Source organism: Calypte anna, chromosome Z (genome assembly GCF_003957555.1).
Source record: "Calypte anna isolate BGI_N300 chromosome Z, bCalAnn1_v1.p, whole genome shotgun sequence".
Classification (NCBI taxonomy): domain Eukaryota; kingdom Metazoa; phylum Chordata; class Aves; order Apodiformes; family Trochilidae; genus Calypte; species Calypte anna.
Window position 1 is genome coordinate 63,736,791 of NC_044274.1, and position 19,792 is coordinate 63,756,582.

The 19,792-nt window shown below is 37.5% G+C and overlaps 1 protein-coding gene across 1 annotated transcript in view; it reads right to left on the reverse strand.

The window, feature by feature from the left end:
* Positions 1-10,914: 10,914 nt before the first annotated feature.
* The window catches only part of LOC103530304 (atrial natriuretic peptide receptor 1-like), a 29,107-nt gene continuing 20,229 nt past the window's right edge, over positions 10,915-19,792 (reverse strand). The window contains 10 exon segments of the mRNA XM_030467625.1: positions 10,915-11,079; positions 11,579-11,670; positions 12,540-12,638; positions 13,541-13,693; positions 14,803-14,942; positions 15,702-15,789; positions 16,599-16,692; positions 17,502-17,621; positions 18,613-18,698; positions 19,536-19,603. Coding sequence (XP_030323485.1) covers positions 10,915-11,079; positions 11,579-11,670; positions 12,540-12,638; positions 13,541-13,693; positions 14,803-14,942; positions 15,702-15,789; positions 16,599-16,692; positions 17,502-17,621; positions 18,613-18,698; positions 19,536-19,603 — 1,105 coding nt within the window.

Below are 19,792 nucleotides of genomic sequence, written 5' to 3' on the forward strand. Positions count from 1 at the left end.
AAGACAACATTTTTGTTGCTCCTAAAGACAGTATCATTGTCTGCTCTTACAATGAGAACACCCCTTATGACAAATACTGTTGTTACATAAACCCTACTGAAGTCACCTCAGACCAGGAGACCATAGTGTGAACGATGCATACTTAAAATATATGTATGTATACAAAACCTACAATTGCAACTTCTTGATAGGGGATAATATAGCTGACTGCACTGCATGGGACAATCCTGATACTATTACAATTTAACCTGGTATGTGACTGATACTGAAACCTTTTGTGCCTGAAATATTCTTTCTGTAAGTAAAAAAGCATGTTTAAAGGTTAAAGAATTCAACTCTTAATTTTGGAAAAAATCACATTTTATTTTCTCCCTTTTCTTCTTGTTTTCCTGCTGCATATTGTACCCAAGCCCACAGACACACTGGCAGGAGGGCAGCAGTGGCTGTCAGCTGAGATCAAGAGCTGAATCAAAACTGGAGTTGCCTGTAGGAAAGAATGTGGTGCTCTGAAGCTGAAGGGGTCTTAGTAATATTGTCACTTCATTTTAGGCGGGACTGAGAGTTGTCAGCACACACTCCAATAGCTGGCTGATGTTAGGGAACGTAGAAGTTATTTCTCTCTCTTCCTTCTTCCTGCCAGCATTTTATTTTCCTTTGCTACAAAAAATTAATGTTGTAACCCTGTGGACTCTTCTGAAACTCTCCTAGGAGTCAGGTAGTCTGAAGGGAGTTTTCAAAGGCTAATCCATCATCAATAGCATGCAAGGCACAGGTTTCAACTTCATTCTCCACTGGCATTGAATTCACTGGAATGTTTTTAACACTTTAGGATATTACAGGCATACTTGACAAGGAGATTACAACATGATCATGACACAGTTCTTGCAGAGACTAAGAGCAGATGTCAGTGGACTCAGGTCTTAAAAATACTTTTCAGTACTTCTAAATTTGCTTAGGGAATAGACTTCTATGGGTTGTATTTGGAGCTGGGTTCTGACTCTTCTGATGTCATTTTCATGTGCCTTTTCTAAAATGCCAGATATTTCTCTACAACTGATGAATGGTTACAGTCCACTCAGGGGTCTCAAAGCCATGTTTTTCTGGGAGGGAGGAAACAGGGGACCCAGTTGATATACTTCTGTTCATAATTTATGGATAAATAGCAAGGGAAATACAAAGGGGATAATGAGGATTAATCATTCCAAATAGCAGCCTTCAGTTTACATACAGGAATGCAAATCCTGGCTACTCTGTCCAACAGTAAATTGCATGTTCCATGCTATGTATAAAAATAATACCTGGCCTCTACTGTGCAGGTAACAGAGATGTGATGTGCATGCTAAGTCCTACTTGAAGGATTAAGCTCTTAAGGTAATGTTACTGAAGCATAATTTGCTAGGATCATACAAAGTCTCAGTTCTTTTAACTCAGCTCTCACAACTCCAAAATGTTCTGTGACAGAAGCCCTAATAACTGTTCTTAGCAGTATTTTGTCAGCCATTAGTTGTACCAAACAAATGTATTGAATTACTAGGGCAGGAAAGAAGAAAAACAGCCTTACTTCTGTAGCATCCTGAGATGGTATGTACAAAGCGGCAAAGAATTTTCCAGTGAAATGAGCCATTATTTGCTGCCCAAGAAATTGTTTGGAAAGTGAATGAAAACTTTATGTGTTCAGTAGTTCATTTGTTTGGAAAATTATGTCAAATTGTTACAGAAAACCTATCTCTGAAGAAGTTCTCAGAAGGAGGAAATGTAATTTTTTATGTAACATAGTGTGCTTTCTTTCAGACCTAGCAAGATGTTAGCACTTTGGCCAGGCTTTGATGGGGCATCAGGATGCTGTTAGAATCATTTAAAAAGACACTAACTAGTTTAAGTCAGGTAAAGCCTCAATAGCTGGTTACAGGCAGCTTTGCTGCTCTGGCATGCAGCAGCAGAACAAACACTCTGTACAGCCCAAGTTTTACCTACTGAGCAAAGGAATTCCACAAAACCCATCTTTCCTTTTGACAGGTTCAACTCCCACTTCCACATGAAAGCATTTTTTTTTTCAGGCAGATTTTGTCCTGAAAGCTTAGTACTGCAAGATGTTACTCTGCAAAGTACAGAGCAGCTCTTTGATGGCACTAGGGTCTCATTTCATGACCTCTGAAGCCAACAGCTAAAATGGTGCTGATGAACAAGCTGAGGAACGGGGTCTTCTGTTCCCCAGGGAAGCAGGCAAGGGTCTCAGTTTGTGCCCATGGGTGCTCAGGCTCACTGAAGATCAGACCCACCATGAGAAAACAGGGTACCAGGTAGCTGCATACTGCCTTTGCCAGGGTTGTGAGCGACAGCTTGCCTTGCATAAGAGCAAAATACCAACCCAGTGGGAACCTAGATTTGTACAGTTCTGCAAATATATATTGAAGAGGTCAATGTTTTCCATTTTGCCTAGGATTAGTTGTTCTCTCTCAAAAGTTATATGGGGTTTTACAAGGCAAGACAGCAGACCCTAGTGACAAACGGAATGGTAAATATACATAATTTGAGAGACAGCCACGCAGGTCTGAGTCATGTGGGTTATTCAATTCTTAGTGTAAAAACAAGAGAATATTTGTATTAAAGCAACATTTAATGAAAGTGAAAATTTACAATAAGGTGGAGATGCAACATTTGCTGGCAATGTCCTTCCTCTGTTCATTTAGCTGAGGTAAGATTTCATAACAAAATACAAGTTTAAGCAATTTTTCTAGGCTAATCCACCATAATCCACTAAAGGTTTTCATTGACTGTGTGAGAATTTGAACTTAAAGAACTATATTAGTACTGCCTCTAAAATATCTTTCTCTATGGTTTTTCGTTTCTTTTCTGCTAGTTAAGCAGACAAGGAATGGAAATCAATTGATTTGGCCACTTTAAAAATAAGAATTATAGTTTTGTCTATTTAAAAATTAATTGGTTTTTATGTTTGGGGTTTTGGGTTTGGGTTTTGATAGTTTGCTTCTTTTGGAGGGGTTTCTGGGGGGCTTTTTTTTTGTTGTTTATTTGTTTGTTTGGGGTTTTTTGTTGTTTTGTTTTAATAAAGTGAGCTTTTTTTTCATACAATATAGTTTAGCCAGTATAAATCTACTGCTTAGTTTATGAAAGGCAGTATGATAGCATCTTCAAGGTTTTCATGCAGATACCATGCCCAGGCCAGAGAATTACCAGGGCTTTATTTTCATTCAGCTCATATGGCCTTTTCTGATGGCCACTAGAATTTGTCACACCGGTGCTGCTGACTTTGGAACAAGCAGCAATAATCACATTGTGTTTCAGACACACCTTCTAGTCCTGGGCCTGAATTTGGTTTCTGGTTACTACAGCTTGGGATGTAATCCTAAACCATGAACCAAAGATGAGAGGTTCTTGCTACCTTTAAAACACCTTTGGGTCAGAATTCCACTTCTCAGTGCTATTCTCCAAACAATGCACACAGCTGCAGTGGAGCTCAGTGAGGTTAATGTGTAGTTTCTTACAAGTCACATATTCCTTGGTCATACAGTATGAGTAGCAGGGTACGTATTACATTTAAAGAAATCCAGGGATTTGGACATTTAGAGAAGTTTCCTAATATATAGTGTTTATTTTCAGACTATCATTTGTCCTAGTGCTAGTGAAGTTTTCCTTCTTTTAGGAAATGTGATACGCAGATCAAACATACACAGGATCATTTTCTGTTGCTTTGTTTAAATTTCTATTGCCACAAATAGTGTTTTTACAGCTGACCATTGCAAAGCCTTTAACAAAAAATAGTGAGTTTTAGTCAGTGTGCAGTTTGTTCTTTTGGAGCACTGAGCAATGTCTGGTTCTTTCTGCCTGGAAGTGATCAAGCGGGAGATGAGAGTGCTCAGGTTGTATGTCCCTCAGGAGCAGCAGTGTATTCTTGATCTGCATTCTGCAGAGATGTGTTCTTCCACAGGCAGTTCCTCCCACTCTGATCCAACTTCTCCACAGTCCTGGCCCAGTAACTATTTATGATGTTGTAAGCAGCAGAGTAATGGCCACTATGACCCCTCGTAGGATTTCTCCTGGTACATACCAGGCTGTTAGCAGTCAGCCTCTGCTCTTGACTTGGGTGGTAGAATCTGACCCTACATCATCCATCCCGTGTAAGCTGTTATGCTGAGGCATCGAACTACATTGTCAGCCCTTGAAGCACAGGCCTGGGATTTTGCATTTCTGTGTAATATCTTTCACACTGAAGGTGCTGTAGAGATATAGGTTAGAGGTGGGTGACTCAGGCCTCAAAGGCACTCCCAGCCCCATTTCCATGAGCATTTATGAACTGATCTATTTATGTGCAGAGCACAATCTGCACTCAGAAACCTGAATCTGAACATGCTGCCAGTAAGGCCATACTGCCAGAGAATGCAGTGCTGACATGGGAGATTTTATGAATCTTGAAAGGTTTCTATGTAAGTTTCTAATATCAATCACACTAAAACTTGTAGACTTTCTTAAATTGCAGACAGAAGGAGTTTTCTTGACACATTTGGAACACAGAGAATGGGGCATCAGCTGAAAAGCATCTGGTGCTGAGACCCTTCCTACTCTGCAGCCAGTCTGAACGTGCAATCCTTACTGGAAGGACAGTTGGAAGGTTTGTTACTTTGGTATAGCCATAGTACTCTGGTACTATGGGTCCTTTTGTGCCTGATCTTTAGAAATAAACACAATAATCAGATCAAGAATTCACTTAAAGTGTGATCTGGCAAACTTTCACCCATTATTTTTACCTTTAATTTATCAGTCATCTCAGTGGAGGAATTCCAGACCCTGTATGCCTTTACCTGGCAAGGTTTTTTAAACCACAGGGTTTTTTTCTGTTGAGAACAGTTGCATGGACTATTCTGTTGTCAGATGCACAAAGAAGTGTTTGTGCTTATTGTTTTTACTTGCAAGCACTGCACCATGTGTAAGTATATGCACATTACAAATTTGTTTGCAAGAGCAGGTCACAGAATGCACCATGGCAGTTCATTCATTTGGGATATGGTCAGAGGACCACTTGGTCTTTCCAACACCTTACCCAAATTTCCTTCCTCAGCTTATTGTTGTAATTTAAAATTCCTACCATCCCTTAGAAAAAGAGAATTTTTCTGAGAAGAACTCTGTTGTGGGTCTTTAAGGACGCACAGTTCTCCCGAAAGGACAGAGAGTTTAAATGTTCCAAGACTGTTGCATCCTAACCCCTGTGAAAACCTGGCTTTATTACAAACAGCAGACTTAAATTTTGCAGTGGTTTGCATTCAGCATTTACCCAAAATATTGCGAAAAGACTTGAACCCTTGGACAATTCTGACAAATTGAGCAGTAGTATTTTTTCAACCTACAGTTTCATTACTTGAGGAGTGGAAAAGAGTTAAATTTAAAATATCTGTCTGTGCACTTTGTTCTAGTGAGGCAGGACAAAAAAAAAGATGTATAATTCACGAAAGCAAAAGACACCTAAAAGGCTTCATGGAAAATATTTCATTACTTTGTTAGATGAACTGTGTTATATACTGGTCACATACACTATATGTTTAGTGCATTTTTCCATATGTGCAGCATTTCATTGGTAGCTTACCCTGAATAGGCTCTCCAGATAGAGACAGAGTATTTTACTTCCTGCAGGCAAGACTGAAGAGCTACAGAAAAAAAATAGGTATGTGGTATGGATCTGATGCTAGGAATGCTGATGCACTCCCAGATCTCATCAAACCACTTATTTTCACGCCACTGAATTTGACTGTAAATGCAGTGATAATCCTTAGCAGTTGTGCACACATGAATGTGAGGTTGCTACTACATCAGCATCATATTTGGCATTCACTGGCTAGGGATTGAAAGCCAGGCAAATTACATGGAGTTTTAACAATAAAAATTTCACATGAACCTTCAAGGACAATCTTAGTACTTTATGAAAACTGTTAAATCCAGCACTAGAAGTTAATTCTAAAAAGGCTGCATATGCTTTTGAGACCTAGTGCAGTGGAAAGGTGAGGTACAAATACAGGAAGCTCTGTTCCCTGTCTGAACCAGAGAACTGTGCTTACTATGTTACAGGACACTAAATAACATGTAGACTCAAGCATGCTTATCGTAAGTTTTTGGTCACTAGGGTTCCCACACAAATTCTACAAAACTCCACCTCTCATATTTCAAACTGGTTGTTTTAAAACTACATCATAAAGTGCATTTTAGAAAATTTTAAACTAGGAGGAGAGGGAATTTTTCTCCTGTTTTCTTTGGAGAGAACAATGGATTGCAAATTATTTTATTTTTGAATTCCAATGTAGAATATGATAATGTTACAATCCAATTTTTTTACACTGACTAGTGTAACGTTGATAAAAATCCAGTCGGGAATTAACAGGACAGAGTACTCATTAGTTGAAAAGCAGATGGTAGCCAGCTGGAGAGTAACCAGAATAATACTGCATAGCTGTGTCTTTTTACTTGTCTGAAAGGACAGCCCAAGAAAGACACTCTTAAAAAACCAAAGACTCTTACAATTGAGGTCAGTTCAGATGGAAGGGCTATTAGTAACATTTGGGAGTGAGTGCAGTGGGAGAGAGGGATGTTCAACATGCCAGGGAGCCTCACACCAATCTTTTCAGGAGAAACAGATCTTCAAGAGACCCTGCATCCTCTGACTGCAGAGTCAGGCTCAACATTCATACTATGCCCTCACACTGTTTGCGAAGGACATCTGGTTTTTATTCCACTTTTCTTTAAATGAATTAATTTTTCTGGTTTTGCTGTCGGAAGAAGCAAGTAACTTTTCTGTTTATTCAAAAAGAACCATGGAACTGGAGACCCTCTGCACATATTGATAAAAAGCTAAATAAAAGATGTTTGCTACCTAACCCAGGGGATAAAGACTAACTTTTTGGTGGTAAACCCAGTCTTTTTTCAGTGCCAATTGTTAGAATAAAATCTAGAAAGTTTTTCACCTGAAAATACATTATCGATTTTTTTTTACTTGTTGGACTTTTTAAAAAATATTGTGGTTATTCAGTCTATTCGTCGACATTAAAAGTGAAACAATGTAGTGAATGTTTATCAAGCTTATTAAAGACTTCCATAAGTCATTTTTTGTGTCGTGTGATTTATTTAATGTACCTGCCTGCATGCTCACCTGTACTTAGATGGACCTGCAATAAAAAATAATAAAATCCACAATTTTCCATAAAATTACATTATGAATGCAGTAATACATTATTTTTTATGACTATATTCCATGAATGGCCACCAAGTGAAGAACAAAAATTACCTATAAAGTACATATAACTTTCTTCAGCTCTATTATTCTAATTGTTTTTCCATTTTTTGGTGAGGATAGATCTCCAAGGAAAGCAGGAACACATCACATATTTATTTATATAAAGTGCCATTTTAGAAAAGAAGACATGATAGATTCCCTCACTAATTCCACAGTCCTGCTCTGGCAGGGGGTTTGGACTTAATGATCTCTCAAGGTCCCTTCCAACCCCTAATACTCTGTGATTTCTGTGACCTGGGATGTGAATTTTTGTGGATTTAAAGCATCTCATAGATTAGAACTTTCCTGGTTCTCATATTTCAGCCTTACTAGCTGGTAGATGCTTTCCTGCATTGCCAAGGTCATCAGGACTTTAGTAAGCAGCTCAGTACTAACCACAAGCTTCCTTGCTATATTTCCTGGACAGTGAGAAATAGCAGGAACTGTAACAGGACTCTTGCAGATATGAATTTGCAGTAACATCAGTCACAAGTGCCACCCCACATAAGGATATAGATTTTAGAGTGGGACAGTGTTCTGATTTGCACCTTGTATATGGAATTCTGTGCAGGGCACCACTTGTGTTCCCTTGATGGGTTCAAAAACTGAGGTGCACAATGAAAACATGAGACAGAAGTTAACAACAGTTTTATGTCCTTATGCTGGGCATTGATTTGCAGTAACTTCTCCTGCTACCTTTATATTTACAGCCAGACATGTTTTACCATAGAATTTTATCACAGAATCACTCAGGTTGAAAAGGACCTTTAAGATCATCAAGTCCAGCTGTTCATTAAACTTAACACTGCCAGGGTGTACCACTAAATATATAATAATATATAATTCTCTCTATGTTATATATATACATATATTCGTATACATACATACACCTGCCTGGCCAAAATAATACAGAAAAAAAATATCTCCACAAGTGTGCCATTCTCAGATGATAAAAGACACATCTCACAGGCTTTATGCTTTAACCACCTTTGCTGAATTTGATGTGTCATACAATCTCCAAAGATGGATGCATTGTATCAAAACCTCTAGTAAAAATCTTTGTAACCAAAGAGAGATGTTCCTGAAACTTGCCTATCACTTCAGCAATTGGTGATGAACTATGACTATAGCCATTGACTACATCTGTCAAAATGCCAGAGATAAATTTTAAGTACTTGCCAGTTGACTGAGGACAGTTCCATTTGCATCTACATCATTCATTACCCTTCACTTTTATCTTCTAGAGAACAGTCATATCATCTCATTAGCAAGGACTACTGTTTGAAGCCTCAGGAGAGATAATAGAGATTCAGTGGTCCTTAGAAAATAAGCTACTTATTCTAGAGATGCTCTGCTCAAGGGAGGATCAAGAGATAACAATGAAACAGGGGGGCAGGCTGGCACTGTTGCTCTTCAACCTCTGTTCTAGATAATCACCAGACTCAAAGTCTCTTGTGGTCAGCAACAGTCTCTCTACTATCTTCAGCAGAATTTGAATACTACCCAAGTACATGTCAGTGGTGAAGGCTGTCAATCCAACAAGATTGCTAATGGTCTCTCCTCACTAATTTTTGAAGACTTTAAGATCAAAAGACATTAAATTTAAAGCTTTTAATTGGAAAAACAATGCTAAAATAAAGCAGAAGAGTTAAAGCTGAAGTACTGATAAAGATGAACATGTAACAAAGAACATGATTTCCCATTCACATTTGCTAAGAGAACCTATGATATGGACCTTTCTAATGAAAATGTAAAAAATGCTAACTCATTAAAAGAGTAATGTAAGCTGTATTATACATCATGCAGCACTGTAATAGAACAGAGAATTTCACAATGTAAGATATCATTTGGATAAAGGAAATGGTTATATGAAAGGACATCTCTAGGTTCTTGATAACTGAAAAGTTTATTTTGCTAAGACTACAAATAAGTTAGTTGTATTTTACCATGTACTATTTTGAAATTCAAGAATGTGATGATATTTTTAAAAAAGAATTTTTAAAAATTTGTCTGGCCTGTATGCTGGAATCTCATGTGACAAGATCAGCTATGTGCATGTCCCTTGCTGAGAGCTGGTCTTATTCAAGTGGCAGTATTCCAACAGACTTGTGAAACAAAATTTCACCCAGAATGTTCTGTATTTTTCTGTGGATTTCAAATAAGTCTTCCATTATTCAGAAGGACTTACCTTCCTACCTCTATTAGGCATCTCTGAAAAATCTAATAGTACCTGCACTTTACTTCCCACAGAAGCACATACTTAGGATTCAAAGTATGCTAGCTAAATGTCAACAAGGACATCTCATCAGCTGCTTGTTTAAGCTACATAAATTTCTATCAGATAAATTGCATCTACATGTGCTTTTTATACTAGTACCTAGAATTGCGGACGTACCAGAGGATAATTCAGCAGAATAAGGAGTACTAAATGTATTATGTCAGTCACAATCGTTCCTTTTCACCGTCTCCCTGTAAGCTTTGGCCAGTCCGGGTCACATTATGATGGAACGGATGTGACTCATTTATCAAATTCTGTGAATCAGTTCAACTGAACTGGCTAAGCTCTTCAAAAGACATTAGCCCTGCAAGTTAATTTACTGCCATTTACTGCCAAACAAACAAACAAGCAAAACAAAAAAACCCAAACCAAACAAAAAAGAGTCCACTGTGTATATATATTGTCTTTAAAGAAAGTCAACACCAGCAAGAACCATGTCCATCAACAGACTACTGCATTGCTGGTGACTGGTCTCTCTTTACAGGAAATGCTTGGTTAGGAATGACCTTTTCTAAACTGTGTCCTGATTTATACAGTGAGTCAGAGGACTGCCTGACTTCACAGACACACAGCTACCAGCCATAGTAGGTACACCACCACTGTAGTCAAAGCAACTCCATAATATATCATAACATTAAAATAAGTTTTTCAGAGAGATCCCAGAGCAGCCAAAGACAAGAGCAGCTGTGATGGACCCTCCTCTGTTTAACAACAGCATGCAATATCTTTCATTTCTCTCCAAAGAATTTTAGATCTTTGCACCAAGATGGCAGATACCATGAAGTGTTGACTCCATGGAAATAACCTTGGACTTTCTTCCTAATTATTATCACTATGCTGTAGGCAATGGAGATGAAACAGAACCAGCAGCACAGATTCTCGTTTCAATTTGTATCCACTGTGACTGCACATCTTCATCCTTCTCTTTCCATGGGCCTTGCTTTCTAACAGTACACAAGTAATTTTTCTCTTTTGCAGCACAAAATCAATCACACCCACAAGCTTTATCATATGATTAAATAGCAACAATACACTATTTCCTTGTTTAACAGGGGAGCAGTTTACAGACTGGAATGTCCAGGCAACTGGTTTTGAGGTGATGGAAGCTGCTGGCAGGGAATCACCCAACAGAAGTAACACTGGGAGCTACCTTCTGCCCAGCTAGTTGGCTAATCTTTGTATTATTCCTAAAGATGAGGTTTTGCTGTGTTGTATTTTTTGCCACTTGTAGGACAGAGATACCTGTGAATAAAGTCTAAGCTAATTCATCCATAAGTCCCAAAGGGGCATACTATCTCTTTTTTTACTTTCTAATTCAGCAGAATAACCTAACAGATTGAAAGCAGAATGGATGCTGGAGTAGCTAGTAAGCAGAGCTTGAGAGAGGCTCACTGGGAAGGACACCTGGTATCAAACTAAATGAAGCTCTGGTGGGTTCTCCAAGAGTCGCAGGAATGCTCGGGGCTGCCTTCTGGGTGGCAGAAGCTTTCTTACCTTCGAGCCAGTATGTTACCATGTCTCCTTTCCCCTAAGGAAGAAAATGAGTCGTGAGGTTATAATACTACCCTTCATTTGCATAATAATCTTTCTATTGTGACCCAAAACAAGTCCCCAAAGGATACTGATGTGCTTGTCCACCATTTCGCACACAGCAAAACTAAGGCATAAAACTTCTCCTTAAATGATAGTGAGGGCACTACGGATTAAAATAATTATTTGAAGACTTATGCAAAACTGGTACCAGCAGTATTTTTCTGCTCTTAGAGAACTTATGATGTCTCTGAATTACTTTTTTTGATTTCAAGCAGTGATATGTCACACAATACTTCCAAGTTTGGTGAAATCCTTATTTCTGAATTATCAGTGTTGTCCCAAGCCCATAGAATTGGTCCTAGTTTAAAAGTTGAGCCTTCTCTCCTCTGGGATGGTAAAAACTAATCCAAGGAGTCTGAGACACAGAGGACTGTGTGGGTTAAAATTCAGGGAGTCCAGAGTACTTTCACATTCTGTAAATGTTGCATACACACCTTGACTTGTAAATTCCCACGGCATACTAACACATACTCTCCAATCTGCTCCAACAGCTGGTATGCACTTGAACTACACTGTATTTTAAGAGCTGGAAAGAGAGATGATGTTCATATTACTGTAAGAACTTAAATATCCAAGACAGACCTGTCCTCTCTGTGTGCCAAAGATTTTAATGAACTCCCCCTTGTCTTTTTCATGTCTGCTGTTATTCTTTTGTTATCTGAAATGTTCACAAACAAGCTCCAGTATCCTCGCCTCTTTGCAAGAGCATCTTGGGACAAATACATTACTGTCAACAAACACTACTCTTCACATCCTGCATTTAATATTATTTGTCTACTCTTCATTGCTGTCAGGCTGAAATTAATGTCAAGCACCCTTTTCATTTTGCAAAGAACACCATAAGTAGTTCTATCTCCTGGATAATAGAAGCCAGCACTTGTTTTGTACATACAGCTCTCAGTGAAGTCGAAACATTACAGAAACTGACATCATACTTGCTCTGCCTCCACCACTGTAAATAAAAACAGGGGAAAGAGACAATAATACTATAATTTCAATTTTTTATGAATTTTCCTTCACTGACAATTTATCTTCATATAAACACTGACTATCTTGCCTTTTTACTATAAACTCAGCTGAGTGCCAGGAAGGAATAAAAACAGTGGACATATCCACTTATCTGTCATCTGATTCTCACCCTTTTTTATTGTAGAGAACTTTAAAGACCTGAAAATCCCTTTCTGAAACTTGAAGAATCAGGAGATCTTGTTACAAAGGTTGTAGAGAATATCACTGGCACAATTTGCCCAGAAACAGATTGGACACAGAAATCAACACCTTTCACACAGGGTCTGCAACCATTTGAACAGGACAGGACTCAAAACTCAGCATGACATTTTTTCAGGACTCATTAGGGAATAGTCAAAACAACATCTGCATTTTGTTTCTTTTTACCTTCACTGGTTGATTCCATCCTGGAAGCTGTGTTCACAGTATCTCCAAATAAACAATACCGTGGCATTTTGGTTCCAACAACTCCAGCTACAACTGCTCCTGTTAAGAAAGCAAAATATTTTGTAGTTTTTGATCACATAATCAGTGTGACTCCTGTCTGCTCCCTGCATTATCTTCAATCTCATTCACTCATAAGACAGACACCAAGTGTTAGAATTATCTAACATAGGTTACACATCTGACTTTAAGATGGTTTTCAGAGCCATGGAGGAAACTCAGAAAGGGTCTCAAAGGAGAGCACTGAGGAAAGTGATGATGGTGTGCAGGTAGTGTGTGTGAATTAAGGGCACCTGAAGAATCATGTTTCAACAAATAACAGAATATTTTGCAGAGCAGTTGAGATGGGAATGTGGCAAGCAGGAGCTGTGCACAAAACACTAACTAGTCACATGGAAAAGCAGTATGAGCAAGTAACCTCCTCAGCTAAAGGCAGAAAGTGAGCATTTTGATTCCTTTATGTCATCCTCAGGGGGATTTCAGTACAGAAGATATGCTCTCTTGCTGACACAATGTAAGTCATGTGATTTGTAGATGCTGGGCTGCACAGCTCACATCCAACTCTGTCTATCAGAAAGAGCTGCAGTCACACATAAGCTTAGATCAGGGAGCTGGGAGTCTGAGAGTAAAGGCTAGATCAACGAGTCAAGCAGCAACTAACTGTTTTGTGAAGAGAACAGCTGAAATGGAGAAGTAACAAGCACAGGATAGCAGTTCTCATTCACATAAACAAAGGCACTGGCATAATGTGGTGTTTCCAATCTTGAATTCCACATTTTTTCACAAAGTTTCCAGGTTTTCCAATAATTTATTCAGTTGGGATGACCTCTGAGGTGTTTCATCCCATGCTGGGAAATTAACTTAATTTTTAATGGAGAGGAAATGCTACTGCAGAAACATTTGATAAATCAGAGAAGGACTCTCTGGCATTTTTCTCAACATACCTGAATGGATTCCTGCTCTTATCTTTAGGAGGGTGTTTGGTTTGTGTGGGATCCTAAAAGTCTTGCAGACATCCAGAAGGTCTAAAGCCATGCTTGCAATCTCGCCAGCATGAAGGATCCCATTCTCTTTGGGTACTCCTGACACCACCATATCTAACACAACAAGGAAGCTGTTTTAACCTTTGCCATTACTCACAGATTTTAAAAAAAACCAAACCAAAAAACAGTGTATAAGTTAGGAAAAAACACTACAACCTTATTCCTTCATATCCTGCTGGGCAATTTTGCCTGAACAAACAAACCCAGAAATAAATGAAGGATAGGGCAGCAATTTTTCACAGTAATTACCCTATCTCTGAAAAATATTGGATTTTCTTCTTACTTTTCTATATGATTTATTCATTCCTACCTTCTATTCCTCCCTCCAGTGGGGATGCTTGAAGTGAGACAGGTAGTGGAAAAAATGTCTGTTTTCTAACTTTTTTTTCTATGGGCAGATACTTTAAACACAATTATTCCCAGCAGGCTTTGTCCTATGCTCCCAGAACTGACTCTTATTGTGTAGGAAAAGAGACAGGTCTCTTCATGGTCCATCAGGAGCATTTTTCCAGGAATGTTATGCTCCAGGATGTGTTTAACTATGCCACAGAAAAAAAAGAGTGTGGTTTTTTCCACATCTTTTTTAGAATTTCCTGTCTGTCAAAAAATCCAAAAACTTAGCCAGTTTCTGCTAAGTTTTTGATGGACCTCAGTTTTAATGTTAGTCAATCCAGCAGATTCCCATGGCAACAAATAGAAAACTGTTTTCCTAAAATCCAAAAATATGGGAGGGAGAAAAATAATAGGAGGGAGAAGGTTGTTGTGGTCTTCACAAAAAGATATGATAATAAAGCTTGGGGAATGGCATTTATGTTCACATCCTGTGATAGAGAATTTACTAGCTGGGATTAATATGTTGCCAAGGTATAAAATGAGACCTTAAAGGTCATAGGAACTAAACAAACAGCAGTGGTAGTTTGCTCAGCTCATTTGTTCCATCTATAGCATTCATTAGGTGTAGAAATAATGAAAGGTGTGCAGGAAAACATTCCTAAAGCCCTGAAGGGCTCTGCTAGGCCTTCTCCCAAAATTGTTTTGCATGGCCTTCTCAATGGTACTTAGATTTAAAAATCTCCTTCATCTGTTCTTCCTTGTGATCCAATCAGGCTCTATCCTGATGAAATGCTCATGCCTCACCATTGTCCATAGCTCAAGGAACTTACAGGCATCTCCTATTGTCTCCACCTTATAGACATCATAGTTATCTATGATTTCATCAAAAGTGGTATAAAGCTTGTTCAGAAGATCTACCACTTGGTAAGGTGTGCTGCTGCTGGACAGCTGAGTGAAGCCAACAATGTCACTGTTAAAATACAACAAGAAGAACATTCTTATCCATTGCCATAGCCACTGCAGATTGGTGATCCTAAAAACACAGTACTAATTTCTCAGTGGAACTACCACAACCTTCTATTTTTCCATATTTATTCTATTCTCATAGAATAATTTTGTCTTCAAACCTTTATTTAAACTGAAAACAAACTCCTTCCACTTCAAAGAACTGATAGACTTGTCTATTTGCTTACCAATGTAGTAAACCATATTTAGCATCTAAACTCTAATATGCAACGGACTAGGTATTCCATTTTGGTTTATGTACAAATGAATGAAAGGGAACTTAAGGTCTGTCTGTTTAAGAAAGTAAACCATGCAATTTTCATGTTGCTTAATGCACCCATAACAAAAGAAAGACCGTAAATCCATGTGGACTCCAAGTATAAACAAGTTTCCATTAAACACCTAAATCCTGGCCTGTCTTAAAAAACATACATGCATGTGTGTGTAACAAACATCAAATGACATGCATTTGTGTGTTAGAGCTCTATGTTAATGTCATTTTTCATTTAATTAATTATAATGAAAAATAGAAAGGTGTGATCATTTTGAAAGACACTAATTACAAAGTCAAATGTTGCCACCTAGTTCAATAAATGGCAGTTTAGATAGAAATTCTATGCTTGGCTATGAGCTTCCCCTCCACTAGAAGCTTAGAAGTTGCTTCAGTAGAAAGTCAGTTCTACTCCCGTCTTTCATTCTACTCCCATCTTTCATTTTTGCTTACCTGAAAAAGATGGTGGCACTTAAGTAACTTTGAGCTTGTGCATGTTTCCCCTGCCTGAGATCATCTGCTACTTGCTTTGGCAACATACCTATTGTAGAAAGTAGAGCATTGTTACTCTTTTGACATGGAAAATAGAACATTTTGTACATCTTTTGACAAAGAAATAGAACATTTTTGCTTACAGGTATAAAACCAATGTGCATAAATATGAAATATTCTGAAGGCTAAGCATTCTTTCCATTAGAATCTGCTCTGCTATGTCAGACTTCATAATAAATCTCACTGACAAAAAGACCAGATTTTTCAGATTACCTGTTACTTTTAGTTAAAACAACTAATACCTGTACACTTTACGTTAAAGTTAGTCTAATCGTGTGAACTGGGTTATCACCAGCTCCTTTACCAACCCCTTTGCTAGTATATTCTTTCTGTGTTGTTTATTGTCTCTTCTCAGATTTTTTCTATCTTCCTCACTTCTGCCTTGCACTTTTACAGCCTTTTCCTTTTTTTCCTCCGGTGTGTTATATCTGCTTCTTTATGCCTTTTTTTTCTTTTGAAATTCCAGAAAATACACTTGTCATCAAAAGTAACCTCAGTCCAAAAGCAATTTCCCAATATTTATAACTATACAGAAGGAATGCCAAGGAAGCAAGATTAAAGTGAGAGCACTATGGATTTTAGAGTCATAGCTCTCAGTTAAATGCACAGATTTTTAGGCAGAAAATCTAAAAAGAACCTAAATATCTTCCCAGGATAAAAGGAATAATTACATTGATTCATTGTAATCTACATGTTCTCTGTTAAATAAGCACTGAGCAGAGGGTTTCTTTGTAATTAGACAGTTAAAATAAAGTTATTATTGAGAAGGATATCCAGTATTTTTGCTAAATAACTTACTATATAACAGACGGTCAGTCTTCTGTTTTTCATGCATTAAATCCTGAGTTCTCTCAGAAACCAGTATTTCCAAATGTTTACTGTATTTCTCCATCTAAATAATACAGAATTTTATAAAATAATTCTTTTACTGAAATAGATTTATAGTTGGATAGAATTTAAGCTTTTGAAAGATTTTGCTTTGAAAACATTTGTATAAGCAAAGGCTCAGGTCTGAGAAAGCTATTCTTTTCTTAGAAAATCAAACAATCAGGTTTCTCCCTAGGTAAATTTATGATTCTGGATTTGAGATTGTTGTTTACACATAAGAAAGGCAGAAGCCAATTCCAGACTCTTCAAAGTCCATGCAAACAATGCAGAGACCAAGTTCTAGATATGGGTTTAAATATGTTACCAAAACTGAAGGTATCTAAGTCTCAATCTTTTCACAGAAGTTCACAATGCTTTGATGCTATGCCTTTTGCATCCTTTCTCTTTATGAAGCAACAGGCTGTGAAAGTAGGAACTGCTTTTCTCTGCTGGTAGGCTTAAAATACTCTGCTCAAAATGCAGCTGTAAACATGCTATTATTTGTGGCATGCAGGGTATTTACTCCCAGTACTGTGAGTCCAGCATGGAGTCACTGGAAAAGGGGAATATAGTGCATTACAAATCAAACAACATCCAGCTGAAAAAATAAAAGTGTGCAGCCCCAAAGAAGTTGAGAAAGTTCAGAAAAACTGACAGACATGAAATGAGAATGAAAACTGGACCTCAAAGATAAAGCTTCAACCAGCCCATCAGAGCTGAGTGATAGACTATGTGTGGAGTGTTTGACTCTCATCAGACAGGGGTTTAGATCAACAAATATAGAGGTGAAAGTTATTACAAATGAGCAAATTGATTAGATTGGATTAAATTTACCAGAGTCATCATCATGTCAACAGGGCTGACTTTATTAGGATTCATCTTGTACAACATTTTCTTGACTTGTTCAAATGTGGGCCTTTGAGCTGGATTAATTTTTCTGCACCTTCTTATTAACTGCAGCATTGAAAGAGAAGGAGAAAAGGAGTGTTTTGTCATTGCAAGCACAGGTAGTGATTCTAATAAATACTGCTATTTTCTCAGAGCAAACTGTGCATGTGAAGCCCTAACTGCAGCTGGTGAAAAGTATCAGAGCTATATTGAGGTTTACAAAGTTCTATACATCTGCTAAGTAAATGATCAAAGCTCATCTAAGTGCTACTGCTGGAAAGCATGAATTAGATGCTCACATTCCTTTTGACAAACACTGCTTAAGCTCTTGGATTATACTTTAAGACAGTGTTACACTTCTGGAGTTGTGTACTATTTTCAGAGGATTTTTGTGTACCCAAAATACACAAATTGTTAAAAATTTGCTTATGAATGTTACCTCCTGACTAAAATCCAATGATGCTTAGCAGCTTAGCAAATGTTTTGTGACCTTCTGGTTGCTACAAACCACCAAAAATGAACTATATAGCTCTTGAGCTGTTGCCACAATCTTGTTCTGATATAATTGTACTGGGAAGGGGTGTACTTTGTTTTATTAGGCAGTTTGAGGCTACCAAGCACATAAACCTTCTGCATGAGAATCAAACCAAGCTCATACTTTGCCTGATACACACACTGCACTATTTGAAAGGCCTTTGCCAGTATGCTAAATAAATATTACTAATATCAAATATGTACAGATATTGAGTTATTAAATTATATATAATTATTTCCTAGTAGTAACATGACTGACCATGCAAAAATAGTCAATTAATATTAAAAACATAATTTATTACACTAAAAATTTGTGGGGACAAGTGAAACTCTCAACTTTTCACAATGACTGTTTATTTTTTTATTAAGGCTATTAAAGCATTTAATTATGCCTTTTTTTGAGATGTAATGAACTTCCGGGTTGCTTGCATTCATCAAATGTAGTATTGCCATAAAATTTCTGTGTCATGTCTTAACTTCACATCAATAAAGAATTTCTGTACACAATACTACATCTACTCACCTCTATGTAATCTGCTGGACATGGGCAAGAATTCTCAGCCTTTCCTGAAATTAATTCTGTCAAAGGTGGGCAACAAGACAGTTCACCTGCATGTAGAACATCATTCTAGAGAAAAAAGGATCACACAATCTTGTAGCTAGTGGTGTGTGTTTTGTAAATATATACCATTGGAAATATATGCAGTTGAAAACATATAACTGTGGTCATTCCTTTTATGACATCTTCCCCACTAGTTTCCATAAAAGATCAGCTTTTTTATAAGAGTACAAAAACAAAGAAGAAAGAAAAATAAAAGAAAATTATTCCAAACTTTGATGCCTGTCTAAAAGCCTTTTCATGGCTAAAAGAGTTTAATCTCAATGTTTATATGAGGTAAATAGCTTTTAAAAAAATTAATAACTGGCAAGATACTGACAGGTAACTTTTGAGAAACCTCAAGGCCTACACTGATCTATTATCACAAACTTTTAGAAAATACGAATAGCAGTTTTAAGTCTTTGTTGTTAGAAAATTATTCAGACAGAAAATGGTTACATATCCAGAAAATCTGATATAAATTTCAAAGTGCATTTTCTGTGTTGGCCATTTAACATTAATAACGAGACATGTTCAAAGAAGACATTTTCCTTATGGACAGCTGCTCATTTGCTCTTCTAGAATTTTCTTACCAGAGCAGAACTCACTGAAAGCACCTGTGAAGAACTGGAAAGGAAAGGAAACCTCGCAAAGCCAACCAAAAGGCAATTTTGGAGCTACATTACTTTTGTCATGTACTCCAAAGTTCTGAAGGAAGAGTGGTAGACCGAGAGTAAGCCCTGACTGCATGTTCCATTGGGACTGAACTTGCACCCACAAAATCAAGAGGAAAATATATGCTCAAAAAATAAATTACACTCACTTTTGTTTGTGTCTGCATCAGAAACAGAATCAAAGTTTCCTTACCAGCACAGGGTCGCTTCTTGTGGCAATTTCTAGTAAAATGATGGCATAACTGCAGAATAAAAGGATAGCAAAATCTTAATGAAATAATAGTTCATGGCATGAGTCATTGCTTCTTTCAATGATTTCTTATTTTTTCCCCATTTTATGACTGAAAGTCTAGTATCCTAAAAGGAAGGATGGCAACAGTGCTGCTACCTGTCATTATTTTATTTTCAGAGATCTGTCACTTATCATTTTA